The following is a 24,606-nucleotide window of genomic DNA, read 5'->3' as shown; positions in this document are numbered from 1 at the left end:
TCTTTATGTTACCAAACTTCTAGCCGTCCCTAAATATATGAAGGGGATGTGCGCATAAGTTACAGAATTGGCAATACAATCCTACCCAGGCCTGTCCTGGATTAACTTCATAATGGACAAAGGTTAGCAGGAAGATCAAATACTATTAACCTGCAGCTGTTCAAAGTCACCTATGGCTTTAAATAGAACTACCTTACTCCATACTATTTGCACGGTTATCTTTACTACTTAGCATAAACATTTATAATATCAGTAAACTTCAGGTAATAAAGCTTGAAATAATCTTCTATGGATGAAACAACCTGTAAGTTATCAGCATCTTTGCCAATGGGCATTGCTATAAAGATTTGGCCCAGGATACAAGTGGCCTGGGGAGTTAAAGGTCCCACTTCCATTCTTGATCATACCGCAGGCTGGAGGGATTTAGCAGAATGCACCTGATTCAGTATACAGACACTTACCCCATCCTTCCTAGTGTAATGGAAGAGCCTTATTATAGGCTGCAACTAAAGTCTTTACACAAACATAGTTTGTGTGCTGAATGTCTACAGCACATTCATCTTAGAGAAAAATAAAAGCAGCCAGCAAAAACTTTTAGGTCACACTTTTTTATTGAAGAGGACTGAGAAGAAATGTTTTGTTGTTTTGTTTTGTTTTTCTTGGAAAACAAAGCCAGCTACTCAGGAATTTAACGCTCTTTTGAGTCAAAATAGAGGAAGCACAGAACCATGGTTAAAACAAATACACAAAACACCACTTTATTCACCTGCAACAACTTTACCTTAAAGATGCTTTTACACAAGAACTGTCCTTTAGGCTCTAAGATGCCCCTGCTCCTTTCCACTGCTGAACTGGAATTTGTTGCCCCCTCAGTTGTGCTGACACAGCTGTTTGCAGAACACGCTATAAAACAGATTGCTGGGATTATCTCAGTTAAAATGAAAACAACACCATTTCTCTCTGGAGGGATATTTTTAGCCTGCAACCCCAGAAGCAGTTGTACCAGCAAACTGGAGAGAGCAGACACTGCAATGTGAGGAGAGTAACAAGCAGTTTGGAAACGAGAAGAGATAAGCAGAAACTTCTCAAACAGGCTCCACTGCCAAAAAAAAATCTTGTGCAACCAGACACCCATCTCCTCCTGGCTCACACTTAGTGGAATTCTTCGGATGAGCATGAAATACCTCAAAGCGACATTCAGCACTTGCTGTGTTATTGCTTTAAGCAAACAGGAGGTGGAGAGAGGCTGCACACAATTAAAATACTGCACAGACTGAAATAAAGGGCTGCTTTCTAATGCCATTTTTTAAAAGCCCAATGTATCTGTATATAAAAAGCAACAAATGCTAAAAATATTCTCTTCAGAAATACAAAAGCTCTTTTCTCAAGTCCAAGGAATGGCACTGCAATTTATATTTCCCACATTGATGTTCATGTCTAATGAAATTTTAGGTTCTTTAAAGATCAGAAAAACATTTCACTCATCTTGTGTAGGTTGTTGGCTGATCTGGAAAACCTCCAAGGCTCTTACAAGATATAATAATTATTGTCCCTGAGTACATGAACAGGCTCTGCAGTGTCTCCTGACCTTCCTAGGGGTTTGGTGGCAGATACCCAACAGCGGCTCTGACACGGTGCAGCCATAACCTGGGGTCAGGCTGCTGGAGCTCATCCATCTCTGTTACTCCCTGGCAGTGTCCTGTGCTGGACTGCCCAACAGATACTGATCAAAGGTGACTTCTCATCAGACTGAGATTTTATAAAAATTCGGTGTTTTGCAGATTGTCAGACAGAATCCGTAAGGCATCTAACATGCTGGCACACTGCACAAGAGGAAACACAGCCTTTCACTGAGTACAGCAGTTTCCAGAGGCACCTCTCAGTGTATGTTTTAAAGAATAGGACACTGGCTATCAATCTTGCAAGAATACACTGTGAGTGAAAGAAATAGCTGCTCTGTTCACAGCACATTTGGCTAAGGATCCTCTCTGCTATAAGCGATGCTGTAAAGAGACCTGTGGTTACTCCCATTGCTTTGTATCACCTATTTTTTGTTTTCTGTTTTCTAGAAAGGCATCTGCCACAGGTGGGTGAAAAGGACCTTGATTCAGTATCTCCTCTAAAAGAAATTGTCCTCCCACATCAGAACAAAGCTTAGAACTCTGTCCAGTGTAGCATTCACTGTATTCTCAGCTGTGATGTGGTCAAAGATCTGTGGCCTTCTGGCATCAAGGGGGCAGAGTGATCAACCCATGTCTTCAAGATGGGTTGATCACTTCTTCAGATCACTTCTTCAGGTTGCTTCTTCAGATCACTTCTTCTTCAGATCACTTCTTCTTCAGATCACTTCCTCAGAAGCTGCAGGATTTCTACCAGGCTGGCATGCTACCAAGGCAAGGGCAACTCCTCTGCTATGGCTGTGCTCTGCGTTGGCTCAGGATGGGGATGGAGCAGGGGATGGGGCAGGTGACACCAGGCGAAGATGCTTCCTTCTGACAATGGATTTGAGAGATGCTGAGATCTCTCTGTATCGGAGCCCATACAGAAAAGGAAACAGAACTTTAGGCAGAATCATCAGGACATTGCAGACTGTCAGGGAGACCCACATTCCTGTCTGAAGTCTGATGGCAACATTAACGCGCAAGAATGATTCTACCAAAAAGGCCAAGAGTGGAAAGAAATAAAAAAATAACACAGTGTTGTGCATTAAGAATGTTACACTGGCTCTGGAGCAGATGCTCTCCCATATACCTGATTGTTTGGTTTTAAAATACAGCATAGCATAGCAACAAAATATTAGAGAGAGGCAGAGAAAGCTAACCGTGGCGGAAAGCCAGAAACAGAGTTTCACAGCATCAGTCCCATTCAGAGTTAGTATCAGTATTACTGGAACCGAGCACATTTCCAGGACACAGGGCGTGAAGCTGTGAGTGGTCGATAGCACCAAGAAGAAAATCCCCGGAAAAGCCCCAGAACTTATCCATAGTAAGACAATATATTTTTTTGTTCCTGAAGGAGGTAAAATAGCACTGTAGCGCAAAGGAAACAAAATAGCTATGTATGTGTCCAAGATTATTGCAGCAGCTGTGAACAATCCTCCACAGTAAGCCATTGCCAGCAAAAATAATAGAAGGATACAAGCTTCCTTTGGGAGATCTATGCGTGCTGCATTGAGAGCAGCTGACGGGGTGTAGAACACAAGGTAGATCAGATCAGCAAGCAGAGCATTTCCCAGCAGCATGTACCTTGTTTCCCGACGGATGCTCAACCTAGAGAAGATCACAAACAGGATGGTAGGAATGATGAGGACACCTGCCACGAGGCAGACAACCGGAGGGATTAAAAACATCTTCATGTTTGTGCCTGATGGGGTGAGAGACCATTCCTCCAGCAAAAAGTACAAAGAAGCAACATCCAAATCTGAGGAACTGTTGAACTCTGACTCCCTGTGCTGGTATGCCGTTGCATTCACTCTCCTTACGGGAGCACAGCGAGAGAAGTCCATTTCCTAACGATTTGGGGATGATTGTCTGATTGGGAAGAAGCAAGATCTTCTACACAAAATCCTTAGAAAGGCAAATGAAGCAGAGGATGCAAAAAGCCTGCAGAAGCAAAGTGATTTCCGTAGCCAATTCTGCCAGCTCTTCTCAAGGACAGGAATTTGAAACTTGGAAGTGAGTTCTCTGGTCCCAAAAGATGTTTTTGCCTAAAGTGGATATTTTCTTTTCTTTCTGCAAAATCTAATGTTTAAAAAGAGAACGAATCCTTGTGTGCTTTAAAAAATGTCTAAATCCCTCAGCTAGCTCTTTGATCAGAAATGAATGTGTTGATCATTTTCAGTAATTCGAGTTTATTCTCATCACATTATCAGCCCAATGAGGCAGATGAAATACTGGCTTGATTAAACAAATACACAATGATACAGAACAACGTTCCACGTATACTGATGTAGGAGAGTCATAAATGTGATGGGGTGATGTTTCGTATCGATTTTTATGCAAGAACACAATCGACTTGAAGTGATCAATAAAAACGGCTCTCAATCCTGCCATAAAATTTTATCACAATGGTTCAAGTGAATGAAATGACCTTATTTATAGATGGCAACCATTTTTGCTTCAGTGAATCAAATCATGTTATTTATAGATGATAAGCCTTCCCCGGCCTTTTTTAATGCATGATACACAAATACTGAATTCTCATCTATTGCAGACTTACAGTCAATCTGCGAATTGTCTGGGATAAGTGACATACATTATACTGTATCAGAATACCCTACAGCAGACTTGGCATTTCCAGTGGCCATTTGGAGACCAGTTCTTGGCTCGTTGGCCAGCACACCACTGCTGCACTGAACTGTCAGATCTCAGTATCAGAGCTGGGGGTGCGACGAGAGACTTTTGAAGGATCTGGACTGTGGAGAAGGAACTCTTCGGGTTCTTCCAGGTGTGGTCTGATCAGAAGAAAAGCTAATTTTTTAAATAGGCTGAACACTGACTAACAAGGCTTTAGTTTTAATCAAAAATACTATATTGATGCAGTTGTTCGTCACCTTGGGTGATGCAAAGCAGGTACAGCAGCACTATTTTATTTCATGGTCTACGTCTCCTGCAGTTGCTTACTCCTGTGCACACCGCACAAAGCAGCGCACTGCTGCTACAACATCACATTACTTTGCTGTTTATACAAGTTGTAAGTAGCAAAGACAAGAGATCTGCAGAATATGCAGCTTTGTCAACTCCCAGCTCTAGTTGCTCTTCTCACCAGTGGTGCAGGGGTAGCCTGGAGCTTTTAAAGTAATTGTAAACATCAAAGGATTATTCCCAGTATTTGAAAAATAGTGTACGCACAAGCCAAAGGTCTAATAAGATGGTCAAAATAAGTAGTCAATGAAACCTGCTGGCTGCTCAGCTCTTTTGACGTTATATTATTTATTTATTTAGGTGCCTAAAAATAAATATGTCTAAGTTCAGACGACCTTTTTGGCAGGCCTGATAAATCTACCAGGACCTCCTACGTTCACCAGCACAGTCAAATCTTTAACTATTGTTTCAAGTATGGTCTATCTTGTCCTCTCAAGTAATATGGATTTTACTACTGATGCTACAAGAGCAGAGGGAATGCGGCTCCTTACTTAACATGGCATTATTGCATTTATTATTTCCCCAGCACTACCAGCATATGGCAATGCAGCGTGCTTCCACCTGTGGGAGACAGTGCAGGGTCTCACCTGGCAGAAAGTCATGCAGTGTCATGGACATGCTGTCTCAGGGCATGCCAAGGAACAAAGCAGACAGCTTATGCAACTCAGCATCAGTCATCAAATCTTGTGCACATTTCATTTCCTTACACACTGATAGTTGGCATCCATGGGGCTGTACGTTAAGGCAGTTTGACAGGCTGCACCATATGGAACAACGGGATAGGAGGAAAAATCAATGATCATTTTAAGCACAGCATTTCAGTTGCTATAGTGCCTGAGCAGGCAAAACAGAAGGTGATTATTTTTGCTCACTCAATCCTGCATCCACGGGAGAGTGTGCGAGCAATAGTGACGCAATTATACATTTGGCTTCAGGATTACGCTCTGCATCTATCAGTGATTCACAACACAGTTAATACCAAAAGTAGACAGTAGTAATCAAACACCCAAACTGTTGAATTATACTATTATTGCAAAATGGAAGGGAAGCAATGAAAACCCAAGTGTGCCCAAATCACCTCCCACTATAATTTCAGACCTCTGTTAATGGTGGAAGTGTTTGCTGCCGCCCAGCTCATGGCAGTCCAAGGATGTCCTGTTACTGGGCAGATTCTCTCATTTCCATATAAAATCACAACTCTTTTTTTCCACCAGCTAGTTAGGATCAAATGTGAACAAACGAAAGAGTTCATTGTCATCTCAGCTGCACACTTTTGGCTGACAGAAAACTAAATGCAAATACAATATACAACAATCTGCTGGCATTTACAGGAGTGTCTAACGCAGCCAAGTATTTCATAGGATGATGTTACACAGCACTGTAGTTCTGCAAATACATATTTCAAGGGCTTATTGTTTATATATAGTTATTCAATTAACAAATAGTTCTTATTTTTTCAGTCTAATTGTTTTTTCTCCTGATGCCTGAAAACAACATCCTTATAATCAGATCTATTTCTTCCTCTTGGATAGAAGAGCTAGTTATCATGAGCTAGAAGTCCCAGCTACATCTGGGGGGGTAACAAACACTGACATCCTCACTACTGAAAAGTACAAACCAAAGTGGTAAATCTAGCACCTTCAACTGAACCGTGTCTTAAAAATTGACTTCTGTGGCCATGGAAGTGTAACTGTGAACAATTTAAGGTAAATGATGTGAAAGGTAAGCAAGGTATGAACTTGCTAATTATTCTGCAGTAGCTGCCTGCAGGTTCACTCTCAGCTGAGATCCTCACGCAAATGCAAAGCAGCTCATGACTCACGTAGCCCACATGCAAAGAGCACTGCAGAGCCCACGAGGCATCACAAGTTCTCAGCTTTGCTTATCCTGTCCTCAACTATTCACCTGCTACAGCCTATGGATGGCCCAGCAAGCCCTATGGCATGACCTTGTCCAGCTTTAACTGTACTACTGTAAAAGTCCTAGAAATGCAGGCAGGCTTTAGGTTTACAAACATGGAAAACAGCAAAAACCTGGAAGACAGATTCAACCCCATCAGAGCTGAGCAAGCCCAGCCAAAGCCACTCCCCTCAGGTTTCCACAGGGGCTTATAATAGTTCAGTATAGTTCTCTGAGATTTAAAAAATTTGAAGTTTGGTGTCTTGGCACACTTATATACACCCAGAATAGGTGGCTCGGGAGAATATCTAGTTGCTGTCTCCTTTCATTTTCCTGAGTTTAGGAGGCATTTCCACATCTGGACCCCTCGCAAAGGGCTGCTAGCTCTGAAGACCACTCCTGGGGATACTGAACTTAGACAGCTGCCTGCCATTGCATCTCAGCGTTCAATACTTTGTGGTGCCAACCTGAATGATTCTCCTGCAATTTCCTGTAAACCTGGCCTTAATGCTCTAGTTATTGATTTTTTAAATGCTCCCTGGTAAATTTATGTTAGGTGGATGCACTTTTTACGTATCTTGCTGGTTCAGATCTGCAGTATAAGCAGCTCCTCTTCTGGCTCTTATTCTGGCTCAATACAGTCTGTATTGATTTTCAAACTGAATCACACACTGTTAATTACTTTACTCGTTTCTGCTTCAATCAACGTCCCACTGAAAGCTTAGTTATCTTATCTGTTAAGTTTGGGAGATCTGAAAAAGCATGCATTCAGCCATACAGAACACTGTAAATCCAGCAAAACCTGTACTACATTATATTCTGTTACTGACTATGAACAGATATTGTCAAATTGAACAGAAAAGGTCAGAAATATTACTGTCTTACAGTAGCTGGTATGGACTTAACTGTGTACACATATAGGGAAGCTTCCTATTTCACAAAGGGCTTAGTCTAACTGATGCACAAAGTCATCAAGCACACTGCTGCCATGACAGGGAAACATCATACAAGAAAGAGAAGCCAACCAGAATAGTGCCAAGATTTCCCCAGTCCTTCATCCCAAGAGATTGTGTTAAGAGAAGATTCCCAGAGGAAGTGTGTGACTAATTGCATGTTCACGTTCACCGCCGAGGTTCCCTGGGTGCCATCACATCACTGCCTCAGTATGAGCATGGAGTGTTTGACATGTCTGCCTGTTCCAGCATCACTCACCAGGTCCTAATCTAAAAAATGGTACTGTCTGCCCCAGAGATGGATTTGCCTGGCCAGGAGCCCAGGGAGAGCAGTGTAGAAAGGCCACCTCAGAGTCTACCACAGTTCCTTGAAGAGAAGTGTTTTGGATGAGACAGTTGGGTCCAACAAATCAACGATTTCACTGGAATGTGGTTTCATGGGGATATTTCCAGCTGTGTTTAGTAACAGAGCCTTGTGCTCAGGAGCCTTCATGTGCTATTGCAGTTTCTTCAGCTTCCAAGAATGCCCCTCCTTCAGGTTTATCTAGGCGCGGAACGTATCTCACTGCTGGTGAACCTCTCCGAGCTGCGACCAGGCAAGTGCCCGTGAGCATGCCAGCTCCTCCCAGCAGGGCAGGGAGAACCAGCTGCAATTATCTCCTGCCTGTACCCATGTTCTCACTCTGGGGAAAACGAGATGCTGTCAGTGAAAAAAACAAGTAATCGGAACAGTCCAACTGTACTGTTTTTTCTGGTTGAGCTTTCCTTTTTTTTGTCCCCTTTAAATAGGAAGTCATTTAAAAGATAACTCTTTTTCTAAACCTTTAAGATTCCCCCTAAACCTTCCTGCAAGCTTCTTCAGGGTCAGAACCCTCAGGGGAAAGATCCAGCTTGACTGTCCTAGTCTCCTTGTCCTACTCTCCATGGCTTAGCTGTCTGTCTCCACTTGGCTCCACAACTACTGCTCAGCACCTTGCGTGTTATTTGCGATAGATAAGGGACATACGCATTGCTCTTGTAACTGTACAAAGTTCACAAATCAGGCATAGAAATTACTAAAGTTAAGTAAAGAAATGGGTGTGAAAACTAAGCTCAGTTTACAATCATTTTAAAGGTCAAATTAAACCTGATACAAAAGAAAACAGGGATTAGAAAGTGCTGGTTTGAAGACATTTATACGAGGCTCCCAAACAATAGAGAGGATATTGAGAAAGAGAGTGGGAGGACTCAGCATTAAATCCCTGAATCACTTTTTCTAATTCCAAATATCTTCAGGGCACAGTGATCACAAAGCCAAGGTACATTTTGTACCAAATCTGCCCTGCAGGTGGAATAGTGAGAATTAAGCTGGATGTCAGAAGAACAAAATTTTGGAATATTTGACATATTTCAACAAAAGGTTAGAGAAGTAAAACAACCTAAGAAAAAAGAAAAAGTGCCTGTAAGTCCCAGACACCACCTGCTTTCCTGCAGGTCAGTGCTTGGCCCAGGCTGCTGCTGGCAGAACTCACTCCTTCTCATTTCCTGAGCCTGGCAAGGCAAAGCAAGACAGGTTTTCCTCCTCTGCCACAGTGCCTCTTTCACACTGAAAGGACCTACGTGATTCATTTACGAACATGTTTTCATGTGACAAGCTGCAGATATGACCAGGGATTTATAGCAACCAGCTGCTCATTTACACGGTCATTCAGGGGCAGATTAACGAGACACCAAGAGAAGCCATTCTAGACTGCTTCTTAGATTTATAGATCTCTCATGTCTACCTACTTTTCATAAGAATGCATTTATGAAACAGCAGAAACAGCCTACGAAATAAGGCCTTTTTTACAAATATCAGTGTTCTTTCCTAAGGCAGTTTAATTTGAGAGAAACCTTTCTAAAAGAATTTCAAACCCTGTACAACATCGGCACTAACAGGAGTTACCTGCAGAAATCTAGGGCCCCAGGTAAAGAACAATACCATATCACTCTTACCTGAGGATTTAGCAACTATCAGAAGAGATTAAACCCACATTCAATATCACGCAGAGTCATGAGCAGAACTAGAAATACATATCTGAATTCGTGGCTCCTCCTTTAAGCCAGCGAGAATGCTCCTTCTCGTGAGAAAAAGCTTCTCAAACAGAGGAGCTACGTGCATCCACAGACCTCCTAAGAGCATCTTTCCATCTCAGGCTGTCTGTCCTTCTGGTTGTGGCTGGCACTGAAAATTTTATGCCTCTGTCCTGTCTCACTACCAACTATCTCCAACATTGCCTAGGAAGGACTGCCTGTGTCCCTGTCTTAACATGTTTTGTCTCGTGTAAAAAGCCAGGCAGCACAGGAGAGGTTTAGCATGGTATTTCCTCGAAGGATGATTTGATGAGAAGGGAGACAGATGGTTGGAAAGTGTAAAGTGCAAGATAAGCTTAAATACTAGAAGAGAGATGGAAGGAAAAAAGGGTAGAAGAGACAGGTTGGCACATGCAGACAGACAGGCAGGGGCCTTGATGGCAATAAGCAGATGGGAAGACCCAGCCACAGCTGTACCCTGCCACAGTCCCCCTGACAGCTGGGGAGCGTTCGCCTGCGCTGCACAAACTGGGGGGCAAAGACAATATAGGATCATAGAATCATTTTGACTGGAAGAAACCCTCAAGATCATCAAGTCCAACCATAACCTAAGTCTGGGACTAAACCATGTCCCTAAGAACCTAATCTATATGTCTTTTAAACACCTCCAGGGATGGTGACTCCATCACTTCCCTCTGCAGCCTGTTCCAGTGCTTCACAATCCTTTTCATGAAGAAATGTTTCCTAATATCCAATCTGAACCTTCCCTGGCACAACTTGATGCCATTTCCTCTCATCCTATCACTTGCTACTTGGGAGAAGGAATCAAGATGGAAGGAAACATGCTAGAAGTGGAGTAGAATCAGAGAAGAGGGAGGAAAAAAGCAGTGTGAAAGAAAATTCATGTTATCTCTTCCAGTTCATGCCTTTTGATGACAGACTGTGAATGAATGGACACAATCTGTACACGGCACGGACAAGCACAAGGCACGGTACCATCCTGGGGAGGAAGGAGCCTCGCTGCCAAAATTCAGATGCTCCTTCCCAGCTCTCAGCACTGTACCTAGGAACGGCAGCTGTTCCCAGGTGGCAAAGACGCTGAAGCAACGTTGATTCTCTGAAGTACCTCTGCCCACAGGGAGACACTGACCTTATCTCACACTGGTGAAGCAGGTGCCAGGCACAGCCGCCATATGGCGGAGGGATTAACCGCCAGCATGTGCTGAATAAGAGTCACAATCCCTTATTAGCCAAGCGGGGGATATGCCGTGGGTCGCATACACAGTGCCATTCACAAGCTCTGTTGTCCCTTCCCAGCAGCTCCTTTGTTACTTATGCAGCACAGGTGCTTAAAAATTAGATTTTCTCCACATGAGGCCTCGCTCTGCCTTGTCCTCATAGCAGCGGCTTTGTACGGCTCCCACTCATTTCCATAGCAATACCCTGTCCTCACACGGGAGAATCAGGCTTCATGGCAGGAAAGCAATGTTAGGGAGGGAGGAGGAACACGATGTTGGAACACAAATGCTCTAAACTTGTAAAAAAAAAGTGGTACTTTTTTTAGGCAAAACTACTGGTGTTTGGGTTATGTAAGCCTGCACCAGTCTCACTGGTGACCTCCACAGGCACAAGGCGGAGGGCACGTCGCCCCCTGATATGTCCAGAACTTCTCACCAAACTGGCAGAGTCACAGTTCACGACAGGAAGGGATTGGGACACACAGAGAATCTTGCTGAAGGCAGCCAGCAAGCTGAGATCTTCACTAAATACAGTCAGTTTTATTTCTAGTTTAAGTATTTGTTTCTTTCTTCTCCAGTCCAAGCTCCACCTCACTAAAGGATGTGCATGAGGAGCTCCAGAGAAGATATGTCTTCTTTTTTCCTTTGCTATTGTCCTCAGCAGCACCTAGAGCCAAAAAAGGCTCTCTGAACAAAGCCACCATGGTGTCTGATGAAGAACTGAGGCCAGATGGACTTTCAGCAATTTAAAACAAATCATACTGAAAAGCCATGGCAAAGCCAGAAATTAGAGTTTCTTTTCCTGAGTCTTGGTTCAGGGCAAACATATCACCCTCCCTTTTCAGTCTCTCTATGCTTTCGTAAGCATTGCTACCCACCAGCATGGTAGCCAGCTCCAAACCGCCTCCAGGTAGCTCAGATCTAGCTCAGCCATACACAGGCAAATGCCCGTTCTGTAAGAGTTCATTATATTTCCAGCTACTGGGGGCAACTAGAAAACAAACATTTTTTTCTAACCCATTCTCAGCATTTTCTCAGGAATTCCTAGGTCCTTTTAATTGAGCTGCTTTTTCCTACCATGAAGCAGCAGTTTCTTGCTCTGAAATAAACATTTCAGTGCCAGCCCAGCACAATGGATAGCAACTAAGAGGAATATAAAGATGCGCAAAACTGCTACAGACCACAAAAGCTGCAAGACAACACATACAGGAAGAAAACTCAAATGAATTCACAGAATCACAGAATCACAGAATCACAGAATGTTAGGGATTGGAAGGGACCTCAAAAGATCATCTAGTCCAATCCCCCTGCCAGAGCAGGAAAACTTAGGTGAGGTTACACAGGAAGGCGTCCAGGCGGGTTTTGAATGTCTCCAGAGAAGGAGAATCCACAACCCCCCTGGGCAGCCTGTTCCAGTGTTCTGTCACCCTCACTGAGAAGAAGTTTCTTCTCACATTTAAGTGGAACCTCTTGTGTTCCAGCTTGGACCCATTACCCCTTGTCTTACTGTTGGTTGTCACCGAGAAGAGCCTAGCTCCATCCTCGTGACACCCACCCTTTATATATTTATAAACATTAATGAGGTCACCCCTCAGTCTCCTCTTCTCCAAGCTAAAGAGACCCAGCTCCCTCAGCCTTTCCTCATAAGGGAGATGCTCCACTCCCTTAATCATCTTTGTGGCCCTGCGCTGGACTCTCTCCAGCAGTTCCCTGTCCTTCTTGAACTGAGGGGCCCAGAACTGGACACAATATTCCAGATGAGGTCTCACCAGGGCAGAGTAGAGGGGAAGGAGAACCTCTCTGGACCTACTAACCACCCCCCTTCTAATACACCCCAGGATGCCATTGGCCTTCTTGGCCACAAGGGCACAGTGCTGGCTCATGGTCATCCTGCTGTCCACCAGGACCCCCAGGTCTCTTTCCCCTACACTGCTCTCTAATAGGTCATTCCCCAACCTGTACTGGAACCTGGGGTTGTTCCTGCCCAGATGCAAGACTCTACATTTCCCCTTGTTATATTTCATTAAATTTTTCCCCGCCCAACTCTCTAGCCTGTCCAGGTCTCGCTGGATGGCAGCACAGCCCTCTGGCGTGTCAGCCACTCCTCCCAGCTTGGTGTCATCAGCAAACTTGCTGATAGTACACTCAATTCCCTCATCCAAGTCATTGATGAATATATTGAACAGTATTGGTCCCAGAAATTCACAGCCCATTTTAATAAGGTGTGGGTTGAACCAGGTCGGAACTGCACTGGTGTCTCAGCAAAGCCCCCAGCGATGCCCTGAGGCAGTTCAGGGTCACGCGCCCCTGTGCAGTGCCCATTCCTAGAAGTGCCACCACCATCGCATGTTCTGCTGGTCACCACAATACCATCCACCCCACGACTAGTCCCTCTTTCAAGCACTTGGCTTCCCTGGGAAGGCCATGATATTCTCTTGGTTTTGGATCTTGCCCGAGCTGTAGTCAAACCAGTGCTGTTACATCAGTGCCAGCTCCAGCTCCAGCACAGCAGCTGTGGAATTATATGTGCCGTCCCCAGGACACCTCAGCCCCTGCCACTTGTGTCTCCTCATTCCTTGCCAAACATCCTGCCAATTTCTTCTGTACAATTTCTGATCTCAGACTGTCTCTCTACTTATTTCTCTCACCTGCCCACTACTGAGATTGAAGGGATGATGAAAATGAGACGCGCAATGCCACTTTTCATCCCCAGCTATCTGTCCTGAAAGGCTCCTACACTGTTTATTTGTGAACCGCTTCAGGTCCTGTCAACAGCCCCAGTGAGGCAGTTTCTGATATGCATCACTGAGCCCCACTTTTAGACAAAGCAAACATGCATCTAAAGCTGTTTTGCTGCTGGCAGCCTGAGGAGCTGAGGAGTTGGTGTAAGGGGAAGCTCCTCAGCTCCCGGAGCCTCTAACCTGCACCTCCGGTAGTACAGGCTTTTCACATAAACCAGTGCTCCTGAACTCCTGCTGTCTGCTCGGGCTGACAGGAGCTGCCTGCCATGTGGGCTACATTTGCTCTCACAGTAGGTGTCTCACCTCAACACTTTGCTAAAAACACTCCAGAAGCAGTGACCTCAGCCCTGAAGTGAGATAAACGTTTTGTAAGGACAGAGGAGAGGAAGGTGAGGGCCCTTGAGTCTCCAGCAAAGCTGTTTCCTGGCAAGGTTCCCAAGTCCACCCTTCCTGTTCCCAAAATAGAGAGAGGTCTGTCCCATGATAGCCATCAATAAACACCAGCTTAGGGACTTGCCCCAGCCTTTCAACCCTTTGGAGAACAGCTTGTAGCGGGTTAACTCCTTCTTCGTCAGACTCAAGATGGGGGCCTTGGAGCCTCACAGGGTGTCTGCAGGGATACAGAATTATAAAAAGGGATTTGTTTTTATAAATGAACTGCAGGGGGACAGCTCCTCCTACCCACCCTTCATACTGTCCTGTCTGGTTTTAGCATGCTAGAAATGGCCAGCGTCTCTGGTAATTTATGCATAATCAGGACTGATTTCCAGCAAGAGGCCAAACAAAAGCAGCTCTGAACTACTAAGTAGTTTTTGTTTTCAGTTCATATAGTAGCCTTAGGAACAAGCAGCCTCAGGAACAAGCAGCCTCTGCTTTTTGTTTAGGCACAAGAAGATCTATAACCTGACAGAGCGCTGATCAGAGGTTAGGCAGCATTTAGGCTGCCGAAGAGTGGGAAAGGACATGTTTCTACACTGATGTATCTTATTTACTCTTCTAAGGAACCCTTCCTAATCTGGAAATTTTTCTCCATGTTCGTCTGCTCTGGAATTGCCTTCTTCAGCCTCCAGACAATCCCTTTCCTCTTCTTAGGGAAATATCACGCTTGCCCTGAGGTTTTACTTGGTTGGGTTGGGTTTGGGGGGTCTGCGGAGGGACGGGCTCTTCTGTACAACCCTGTCATAAGAGCTACTCAGCCCAGGCCTCCTGTGTCTCTGCACGGTCCCAGGGAAGACAGCAAAAAATGCAGTAAGGCAGGTACCACGCCTCCAGATCTGGGCAGGAGCTAAGCACAATATGAGAGGACGTGCAGAGGAGAGATCACGGCCATCTCATTCAGTGTGCTCTGGGCTCTTAGGCCAAACAGAGCGTGGAAGACACCTCCATCTGATCTACTTATACTTCTGCACTGTGATCTTTTCTGGGGACTGGATATGAGGGGATTATGGCTGCTGTGAGCAGCACAGAAAAGCCACAAATGCCTCATGCCATGCTACATGCATTTTCCCCCTCCAGGCCAGGGCAGACAAGTTCCTGCTACTGGAGCCCAGCAGAGTTGTGCCTGGCATCTCCAAGACTCACTTGGCATGTTAAGATGCACCTTGAACCACATCTGCCTTGTAACATTGAAAAGGATGGGCCAGCCTGGCTTGAACCAGGAATAGTTTGGCTCAGGATAGCCTTTTGTTAAACAGATCTGGCCTGGGCTTGTCTCTACTATAGTATGAACATGATTACTAGTTCCATTTATTATGATGAGCCATGGCTGTGTACAGGCTCCCTTTTTATCAGACTCTACTTCCATAATTGCAAAAAGGTTGGGTTAACTCTAAAGCTTACCTTTTCCTTCACAAACTCACACTGGTAGTAACTCTTAAAATTGTCTTATCTGCAATTCATATGCCCACATCTCTTTTCAGCTTCTGGTTCCAGCCTTGAGGTTGTCCAGATTGTCCCTTTGTCCTTTTAAGACCTCTGCACTAAACACACTAATCCCCCATAGCAATCGAATCTCCCCATCTGTGCTTTTACTATTTCCCTTGGCACCATGGTATGACTTCTCTATTTTAATTAACTCGAGCCGGATGCCTCGTCAAGACTTAGCTGCTCTGATTTCCCATTATGTTATCATAATACCATTTAGCAACACCACCCTTCTCAGCAAGAAAAACTGATACCAGTCCCTTGAAGGCAGCACAGTGAGACAAAGAGCACTCACCAGGGCCCACAGCAATATTCAGTCGCGTTCTTGTTAATCAGCTGCATTTCCTTCCTAGTGAATATACCAGTTCTTGCCTACTCACGAAGACACCCTTTAAGATATGTTTTCTTATTTTGTTTTCGGTGGTCATGATCACTTAATTTCAACTTTTAAACCCCTCTGTGCATCACCTGATGAATGCCCCCTTCATGTACCTTATTAGTGACAGTTTTAATTTGTTTATTACCAGCATCAATTGTTAGTACTCTGCACCATTGTTTGCCTCCTTTTCCAATTGATTACTTCACATTGTCCTGAGCCTATTCCATATTTTGCAGCAGTTTAAGACCCAAAGTCCATGTGTCGCTTCAGAAAATGAGAAGGAAGACTTGTGCTTTCATTTTGTTACAGACATTTCCAAACCTGCTTAGCTGGGATATCTTTATTAGCAGCAGCAACTGAGCGAACAGCAATGGGCTATATGTGCTGCACTGAGGCAGGACACAAAATTCTTCCATCCCATCCTTTTATTGCAGTCTCCAACCCCTAAACCTCGTTCCCAACCCCTTCTTTACCCCAACATAAAATACATCCAGTCTCAACAACACCTTACCCTCCATCTCAGTCTCTTCCTCACGCCTGTTTCCATCTTTTAAATTGTTGTGTGGTTCCTGCAGGTGCCGTGAGTGGCCGTTTGTGCACAAAACATCAGGTTAGTACCAGGGACAAGTTTCACATTAATTCCTAGTCAACTACTCGGTGAAACTCCCTTTGTAAGCATCTGCACACCAGCAGAATTAGAGACTGTCTGTTCTACACTTCCACCAGGCTCATTTATAAAGCTCCGGAGTGTTGTGTACCGCTCATGGTGTGTGAGTTGTCCTCCGGGGATAACCAGCACTGCAAAGAGCTGTGTGTAGAAAGAGTTCACCTACATGGAGCTCCTGGCAGGAAGATGAGACTTGTGCCAAGCATCCTGCAATTTAACGCTAGGCAGCATCAGCAAAACATAAGAAACAAAGGAAGGTGTTATTTGGACAAACAGCAGTGACCTGGAGGAACAAATACAAGGAAGTATTTTCTGTCACACTCCAAGGAAGAGACCTCCAAAAATGGCCTTCAGTAGGTTTGTCATAAGCAGGATAATCACACAGGATCTCTCCCAAAATTCCTCAACCAAAGCCGAGGTTGATTAATGCAATTTTTAAAATGTTTAATAGAGTAACGTCAGTTTACGTCCTCTGAAAGTTTAGTTCTGTGTTTTTTTCCCCCCTTAGGAAACCCTGCCAGATGTAAAAGCTTTCAGCAGAACATTTGCAACAAAACAAATGACAAGGCTGTAATACCATTGCATTCTCTTTTGTTCACGAGCATGTATGACAATCTCACCACCTTAAATCCCAGATCTCACTTTGTTATCTGTGAATAAAAAGAACATTTAACAGCCACTTATGTAGCTCTCATATACAAGAAGGCAGGATTTTAAGCATATACATTCTGAGCTCAGGTTGACAGTAAAAGAAGACAAGGTATTTTAATGTAGGTATTGGGTTGCAGGAAGAGGGCTGCCCAGTTTCAGGACTGGAGAAGACTTGACTTTGGCCTACATGAATCATGGGACAGAAAGTTTGTTGACAAAGCTTAATGTGAAATTCAAAGCCCAGAAATTGTTTCCATGTTTACATATTCAATGTTTGATGTGGAGGGCCATCTAGTGGAAAGTCTCTTTGTTTGCAACAACAGCCCAAATATAAGTAGTCTTTTACAAGAGTCTGAACAAAGGCATGTTTGCCTGCTGACACCTCCAAAATGTATTTTACAAGTTCTGCTTTCCAGGCGCCAAGGCTTCCCTGCTGAGACAATACAGCATCCTCAGGAGGGCCTTTGGAACAAGAAATCAAGCCTGTCTGCTGCAGGATCTTTTGCAACAAAGTGTGCATTTCCTACAAGTAATTTCCTCTGACTAATGAATTCCAGAAGCTTTCCTCAAAAAAAGAAAAAAAAAGAAAAAAGGAAGCATCAACAAAAAAACCCACCTCAACTCCCCAAACCCCAGTTTCAGTTTTTGTTCTAATTAATTAATACAAGTTCAAAAAGGCTCAGTGACACTATCAGGCAGCATACTGTGATGGTGCAGAAAGGCATTAGTATAGATGTAGCACTGGTATTGGAATGAATTAATCAGAGAGCTGTGCTGACTGATGCTCAGTAGTTTTTCACAGAAATATCAAGTGTTCTGAGAGAGATTCTCTGGTCAAATGACTGTGATAACCCAGTAAATACTGGAGTCATTTTAGAGACCTTCAGATTAATTCACCAGCTGCCCACCCGTGCAGTGAGGAGGGAGAGAAGTGGGTTTTACAGCAGTTGTAGAGTTACCTATAAATCCCACTGCCAGTCTGGAAAACAACTAGGATTTCCAAAGGCATGGAAAAATCTCTCATACTTAGGTTTTTACCATTTTCTCATGTTCTCTTTACCACTGCATTAAAGCTTAGAAACGATTCCTGCTTAACAAAAGTTTCCCCCCCTCCCCACTGGTTTACACCTAAAGTAAATACTTCAAGCACTGTAACAAAGTCTACTTTTCTGGGAGTTCGTAATCTGTGGTTGATTAACTGCTTTTGGTATCTAAAATTTTTACCTGCTTGCAATGCTGCTTTTTTGATTTCTAATAAAAGCAGAGTTTCTTTTCCAGCCTTTTTTTCCACAGTGGAGGTACTTACATGGCCTGTTTCTGCTACCTTGCCACTTAGGTTCATGAAACCTTTAAGAAAAGCCAATATTTTCTGAGAGCTCTTTCAGTATCTCAAATCAGGATAAACCTGGCTAATAAGTGTAGAAGTTATTGAAAGGCAGGGACAAGTAGGCAGGTACAAACAACAAGATTTCATAAATCTTACTGATCTGGAAATGAAGCTAAAAAAATGTTATAATATTGTTACAAGTTTTCCTGTTAAAAATGCTTTAAGAGTGTGTAATTGATTACTTAATTCCATGAAAGCTGACTTTGGATATTTATTTCTTCTTTATTATGATATCCTCACAGAAAATGCTGATGATTGCCGTAGTCTGACAGGCATATCATCTCCACGGAAAGCTTCTGTCCTCCTACGAACAGCCAAAGATGAGAACTCTGAAATAAAACACACATTGCTGATCTGCTCATCCCACACCCTTGAACACTGAAGGGATGCACCTTAATAATCAGAAATATGTCACACATTTCAGGGGGAGACAGCGGCACACCTCAGGTAGAGCAGGCAAAAAAAATCACAACTTCAAATACCTGTTTAGGTGTTGAAGAAAGATCTTTATGGGACAGGGAAAAATAATATTATTATCAGAGAATCTAGGAGCCCTGACGAGGGTGTCTGGGGAGCGCTGTGCCAGGCACAGGGCACACACACTCGCTGGGAGCCACTGCTGGGGAAGCGGGTGATTCCTGCTCTCTCCTCCCCTCGCTGCCGCAGGCAGCAGCACTGGCGCACAGGACCGCAGCAGCACTGGTGCACAGGACCGCAGCAGCACTGGTGTGCAGGACCGAAGCAGCACTTGTGCACAGGACTGCAGCAGCGCTGGTGCGCAGGACCGCAGCACTGGTGCACAGCACCGCAGCAGCACTGGTGCTCAGGACCGCAGCAGCACTGGTGCACAGGACCGCAGCAGCACTGGTGCGCAGGACCGAAGCAGCACTGGTGCGCAGGACTGCAGCAGCGCCGGTGCGCAGGACCGCAGCACTGGTGCGCAGCACCGCAGCAGCACTGGTGCGCAGCACCGCAGCAGCGCTGATGCACAGGACCGCAGCAGCGCTGGTGCGCAGGACCGCAGCAGCGCTGGTGCGCAGGACTGCAGCACTGGTGCACAGGACCACAGCAGCACTGGTGCTCAGGACCGCAGCAGCACTGGTGCGCAGGACCGCAGCAGCGCTGGTGCGCAGGACTGCAGCACTGGTGCACAGGACCGCAGCGGCAGTGGTGCACAGGACCTCTCAGCAGCTGAGAGCTGGCCTCCTCCTTGACTCCTGTGTCTCTGCATATTACCTGGCCTCTTCCACTACCTACATATTGCAGCACCTTGTTATTTTGGGTAACTTCTAATTAGTGGGGCAATGACTCCCAGTCTGGAGCAGACTAACCTGGGTTTGATCCATGCTGGCCTTACGTAAAACATCCGTAATAGAAGAGAGCCAAAGGCAGAGAAATCTGCCTCCTCCAGCTCCCACCAGCAGCACTGGCACTCCTGTGACTGATTTGTAGGGTGTCCACCACGCACCCCCTGCCTTACACAGTGTGAGGAGATGCAGCAACATTCTCTGTACAGAAAACTTCAGGCTATAGCAACAAATGAGGAAATCAAGGCCCCCATCCCTCTGTCATTCTCATACCATTTCTATGACAACACATGCACCTACGTGTGAATCCAGACTTCGTTCTTAATGAAGCAACTCATTTAATGAGCTGAGGAAGAAGTTAAATTATTCTGTGGCTGGCTTCTGTCCATTTTTGGATACTACTCCGTTGGCTCTGAATAGACCAGGCTCTTTGAAACACTGACAAGCTCCTAATGACTATGTAGCTATGACCATGCAGACTACGTAGCAATGACCAAGCAGTCAGCAGCACTCCACACTTGGTACTCTTCATACACCTTCTACTCAAGCTCTGAGAATTTATCAGTCTCCTGATGCTTTTTCCGCCAGTAAAATCCCAACACATAGGGGCTTTGAAGCACGTTAAGGTGTCTGATTTTCAAGAAGAGTTGAGTAAGGTCTTTCAAACCAGGTGCCTAGAAACAGAGGTATTAAAAAACCCACCAGTCCTTTTCAGAAGTGCAGGTTGCTGCAGTGCATTTGCAGGGCGAGAAATTGCCATCTCGGTATTAAAACTCAAGAATAATTTCTGAGTCTCTTTTCCTAAATGAAGGTGTCCTATTTGACAGGCTTACCACCCTCCTCAAGACACAGCAACAAAGAACAGGGCATCCACCCCACCATAACACAGTGCCTCTTGTACGGCCCCAGCCGAGCTCGGCTCCGGGCTTTCTGTCCTCCAACACACTGCTCCTGCCTCCATCTCCACACCACCCTGGCTCGCGCTGGCACTCGGTTACTGGTTGGAAAATGGCTACTGCGCATTCATAAGAGAAATATGGAACAGTTTAATGTGCTTGAGTACTGCCTAGGCATATCAGCTGGCTTAGAAATGTTAATAACCCCTCTGTGAAAAATCAAACAGCTGGGAGAGATTGTTTTGTTGCAGAGCTATGGTAACAGCCGAAGCCTTGAAAGGATAAAGCCCAAAGAATAGTGCTCAACAAATCACCCCTCTCTAAATAACTTGCCATCTAGAAGACCCATAAAATACCGTATTTTAAGACCTGCTGATCATTGGTGTAGCTACAAACCAAATGATGACCTTGGCATTGTCAATACTCATGATACATTAATGAAGCACTTTGTCAGAAGCTCAGTTCTTTCAGTTTTACTGCTTTATTTACTGTAACTGCAAAAATATATTAAAGGTCATATTTCACTACCATAAGAGCCTTGCTTGGAATGCCATACTCCTACCACAAACATCACTTAATGTCTTCAAGGAACACAGTCAGGAGTTTCACCTTCCAGCTCTGATGGCAGGTAAGGCGGCAGCAGCAGCCAGGAGCTTCTGGAGCCAGTCACTGCCACCCAGCACACAGGAGGTGGCAAAACAAGAGAAACAAGCACCACCAAACATCATCTCTTGCTCTGCTAGCATGCTGCATTTAAAAGCCAGTATTTTATTCTCTTCTGTGAGGTAGGACTTGCCACTTTAAAATTAAATTTGGCTGCGACATTACCAACAACAACATATATTCAACACACAGATTTGTTTCCCAAATGTATGTTTGATTGAACAAATCAACCATAACCATTTCTAACTGCATTGCTACCAAATGCACTGCTTGTGATTTTAAAGGCTTCATTTTTCATCCATCTTCCAAGTGTTCTTTTCTTTGCCTGTGTTTAGACACCGATTGGCAGATAAGTGGGTTTTTACATACAGTAAGGTGCTACTTGTCTCAGTTAGCAAACTGGCTGGAGTGCTCTTTTTCCTCAAGGTCCCACCAACTACACACTCAGCCAAGAGGTTTCTTCCTTCAGAACAGGATTTGTTATTTGGTTCACGGTCCCCTCATAGCGCCCATGAGGACTCCTCTGCAAGATCCTGTGACAAATATATTACCTGCTGTGTGACCAATACAGTGTCTCTGTGCAACACACAATTTATTTTTTCACTGAGATACAAAGTAAAAGCATTCAAACAGTGAAAGGCAGAAGCGGGACCAGCAACCCGTCCTGCTCACAGCTCAGCATCCCCATCTGTGCATGCAGATCTCAACCTGCTCTGCTTTTGTGCTCACCCTCGCTAACTTTATCTAATTACTCATTTCTCTCTTATCTAGGTCTTTTTGGATTTAGCCTTCCTTTCATCCCAGCTTTAGCATTTGAAATACTACTCCATTAGAGCCACTGAAATAGTTTCTCCCTCACTGATGGTCTCTCTCTGTTATTTGAAGCTGTGTATCTATGGCTACTTCCATCTGTATATCTTTTTTTTAGTTTCCTGACTGAGCATTTAACAAGGCCTTGGGAGCACTTAATTATATGTACTCAGGCAGAGAACAACATAAAATTAAGCAGGGAAACCAAGTCATACAAAACAGTCATTAAAAATTTCCTGTAACCTTCCCTGAAGCCATCACACTAGCATCTTCCTCAGCAGAAGCTGAGAAAATTTTTCTTATAGGTTGCACCCGGATGCCTGGGGAATAGCGCACTTTGCTATCCTCTGTGTTTTATGCTGAATTATTATTTTGTCTTTGAAACAGGGAGTGTCTGCTAATGACAATAGCAGTTCAAGAAACCGCAGGTATTCTTGCCTCCTCTGGACAGATGTCTGTGACACACAGGCATATCTGGATTGAAAAAACTTCTGAATACGTGCCTTGGAAATTTGTATTTAAACACTTCTGTAGTCAGGACCCTGCAGTGTCATGTCCCTCCCAGGTGCCGTCTCTGTTCTCTAGAGACTTGGAGATCTTTATGATTTGGTGAAACAATTTTTCTGGAGTTCTTCACAGCATTTAATGCAACTCATTTTTCCGACATTGATTTTTCAGGAAAGCATTTATTACCCGAGAGCTTTTTGTTTAAAGCACACAGTTTCAGGGCAGACACTATTCTAACATGAGCAGCTGGAGAAATGTCCTCCCCATTCTCTTTTTTCGCAAAATCCCTTTTCAGTCATCCGCAGTCCCCACAACGGCAATACTGAGAACTCACCAGTCCCAGCCCGGGGCACTCAGCACTGCCCTCAAGGCCACCAGCACTGGCACTCCAAGGGCTGGCTGGCAGGCAGGATGGCCAAGCTTTTCAATACCAACACTGAAAGGGGCTCTTGCAACTCTACCTACTCCACCTCATCCCCTTGACAGCAAATACGGCAACAACAGTGCCTCCCAGGGAAAACAGGCAGGGGATGTTGAGGTGGAATACGCTTACAGAAATCTGTGGATAAAAATCCTTCTCTTTCCTTTGCTAAGTGCTGATGTTATTAACAGCAATTCGCAATCCTAAATTTTGCAGCAGACACCATGTCACCAAGTAACTGAGAAGGGAGTAGCAATTAACTTAATGTAAGCCCTGGGAAGCAGATTGTTCCCTTCAACCCAGGTTAGTTTTCTGCTAGCAAACTACAGAGAAAAAGCTTCATATCCCATTACCAATTCTCTACGACGTGCAAGACCAAGAAATACTGATAAGAATCCATGAATAATTAAGTTTAAGCTGATGTTAGCAGAAAGCTCAACTGGACTGGGGATGTTAGACTCCTCATTAGTTCACTGGCAGCTTGGGTCAAATTTATCCTGTAAGTAATTCCTTGGAAACAAATAGAGCTATCTCAGCAAAGGGTTTTGTTCCGAGCCTCGGGGTTAAACCATCCGCTACATTCCTCCACGAAAAAGTAGTATAGTTTGCTTTTTGTGAGTTGCTCATGCTAATAGTTGTCTTCAATCACTTGATGCAAACATTTGCTACCCACACTGGGGAGATGCAGGCTTCCAAGTTCCAGCAGGCTGGGCCTGCTGCTTCATCTAAAAACTCCCTCCCTGTGTGTCCATACTGCCCCTTGTGTGGATTTTCCTCCTTTCCCCAGGCCTCCTCACTGGACACCAAGGATCTCCTGCCACGCCAGGGACTGTATGTTCCTTAGTCCCAATTCTCTCACAGGCCCTCTTCTGACTCCCCATGCCCAGGGCTGTGTGCTTCTGCTAAACAGATGGCAGCTGTTCCATGTGCCACTCATCTAGAGTTTTCTGATTTCCCTTCCCTTTTATGCCCACTGATGCCCAAAACAATTCTGGACAGACTGAATTGATCAGAATTAATCAGAGAGGATGATTACATTCTGCAAGAACCAACCTTTTGAACCAACTGATCAACCGCCACAGTGGAGTAGCCTGAAACGAATGATTTTCAAATAGAAAAATCTGAACCCCTAGTTTTGCTAGGTTTGCTCAAACAATACCGACACCAGCCATCAGCCTTGAATCAGCACCAGAAGCGACCTCTGATTGACTGTCATGTCTGTCAGCATTTCCAACAAGCCTTGGTGTCACTTTGATCAAAGAAGGACTTCAAAGTTTTAAAGTCTCCCTCTTGCCGAAAAGGAGTGCACAAAGTGGAGACTATCAAACATGACACCACTGCAGAGCAAGGATCTACTACCTGAAAACTTTGTGTCTTCATAGACCCATCATGAAGTAAGGCTTCCTCCTATATTAATACAAATATTTCATGCAGAATAAAAACCATCAAATCTATTTTTAATTCATGTA

General features: G+C 44.5%; 1 protein-coding gene across 1 annotated transcript; it reads right to left on the bottom strand.

The window, feature by feature from the left end:
* Positions 1 to 726: 726 nt before the first annotated feature.
* Positions 727 to 3,552, bottom strand: GPR148 (G protein-coupled receptor 148). Its single transcript, XM_065640322.1, has one exon. The coding sequence runs from the start codon at positions 3,503 to 3,505 to the stop codon at positions 2,435 to 2,437; it is 1,071 nt and encodes a 356-aa protein (XP_065496394.1). The 5' UTR covers positions 3,506 to 3,552; the 3' UTR covers positions 727 to 2,434.
* Between the last annotated feature and the right edge of the window lie 21,054 nt (positions 3,553 to 24,606).

The sequence above is a fragment of the Caloenas nicobarica genome, chromosome 8 (assembly GCF_036013445.1).
Source record: "Caloenas nicobarica isolate bCalNic1 chromosome 8, bCalNic1.hap1, whole genome shotgun sequence".
NCBI lineage: Eukaryota > Metazoa > Chordata > Aves > Columbiformes > Columbidae > Caloenas > Caloenas nicobarica.
The sequence above is the reverse complement of the archived record's forward strand: the minus strand, read 5'-3'. Positions and strand labels throughout refer to the sequence as shown.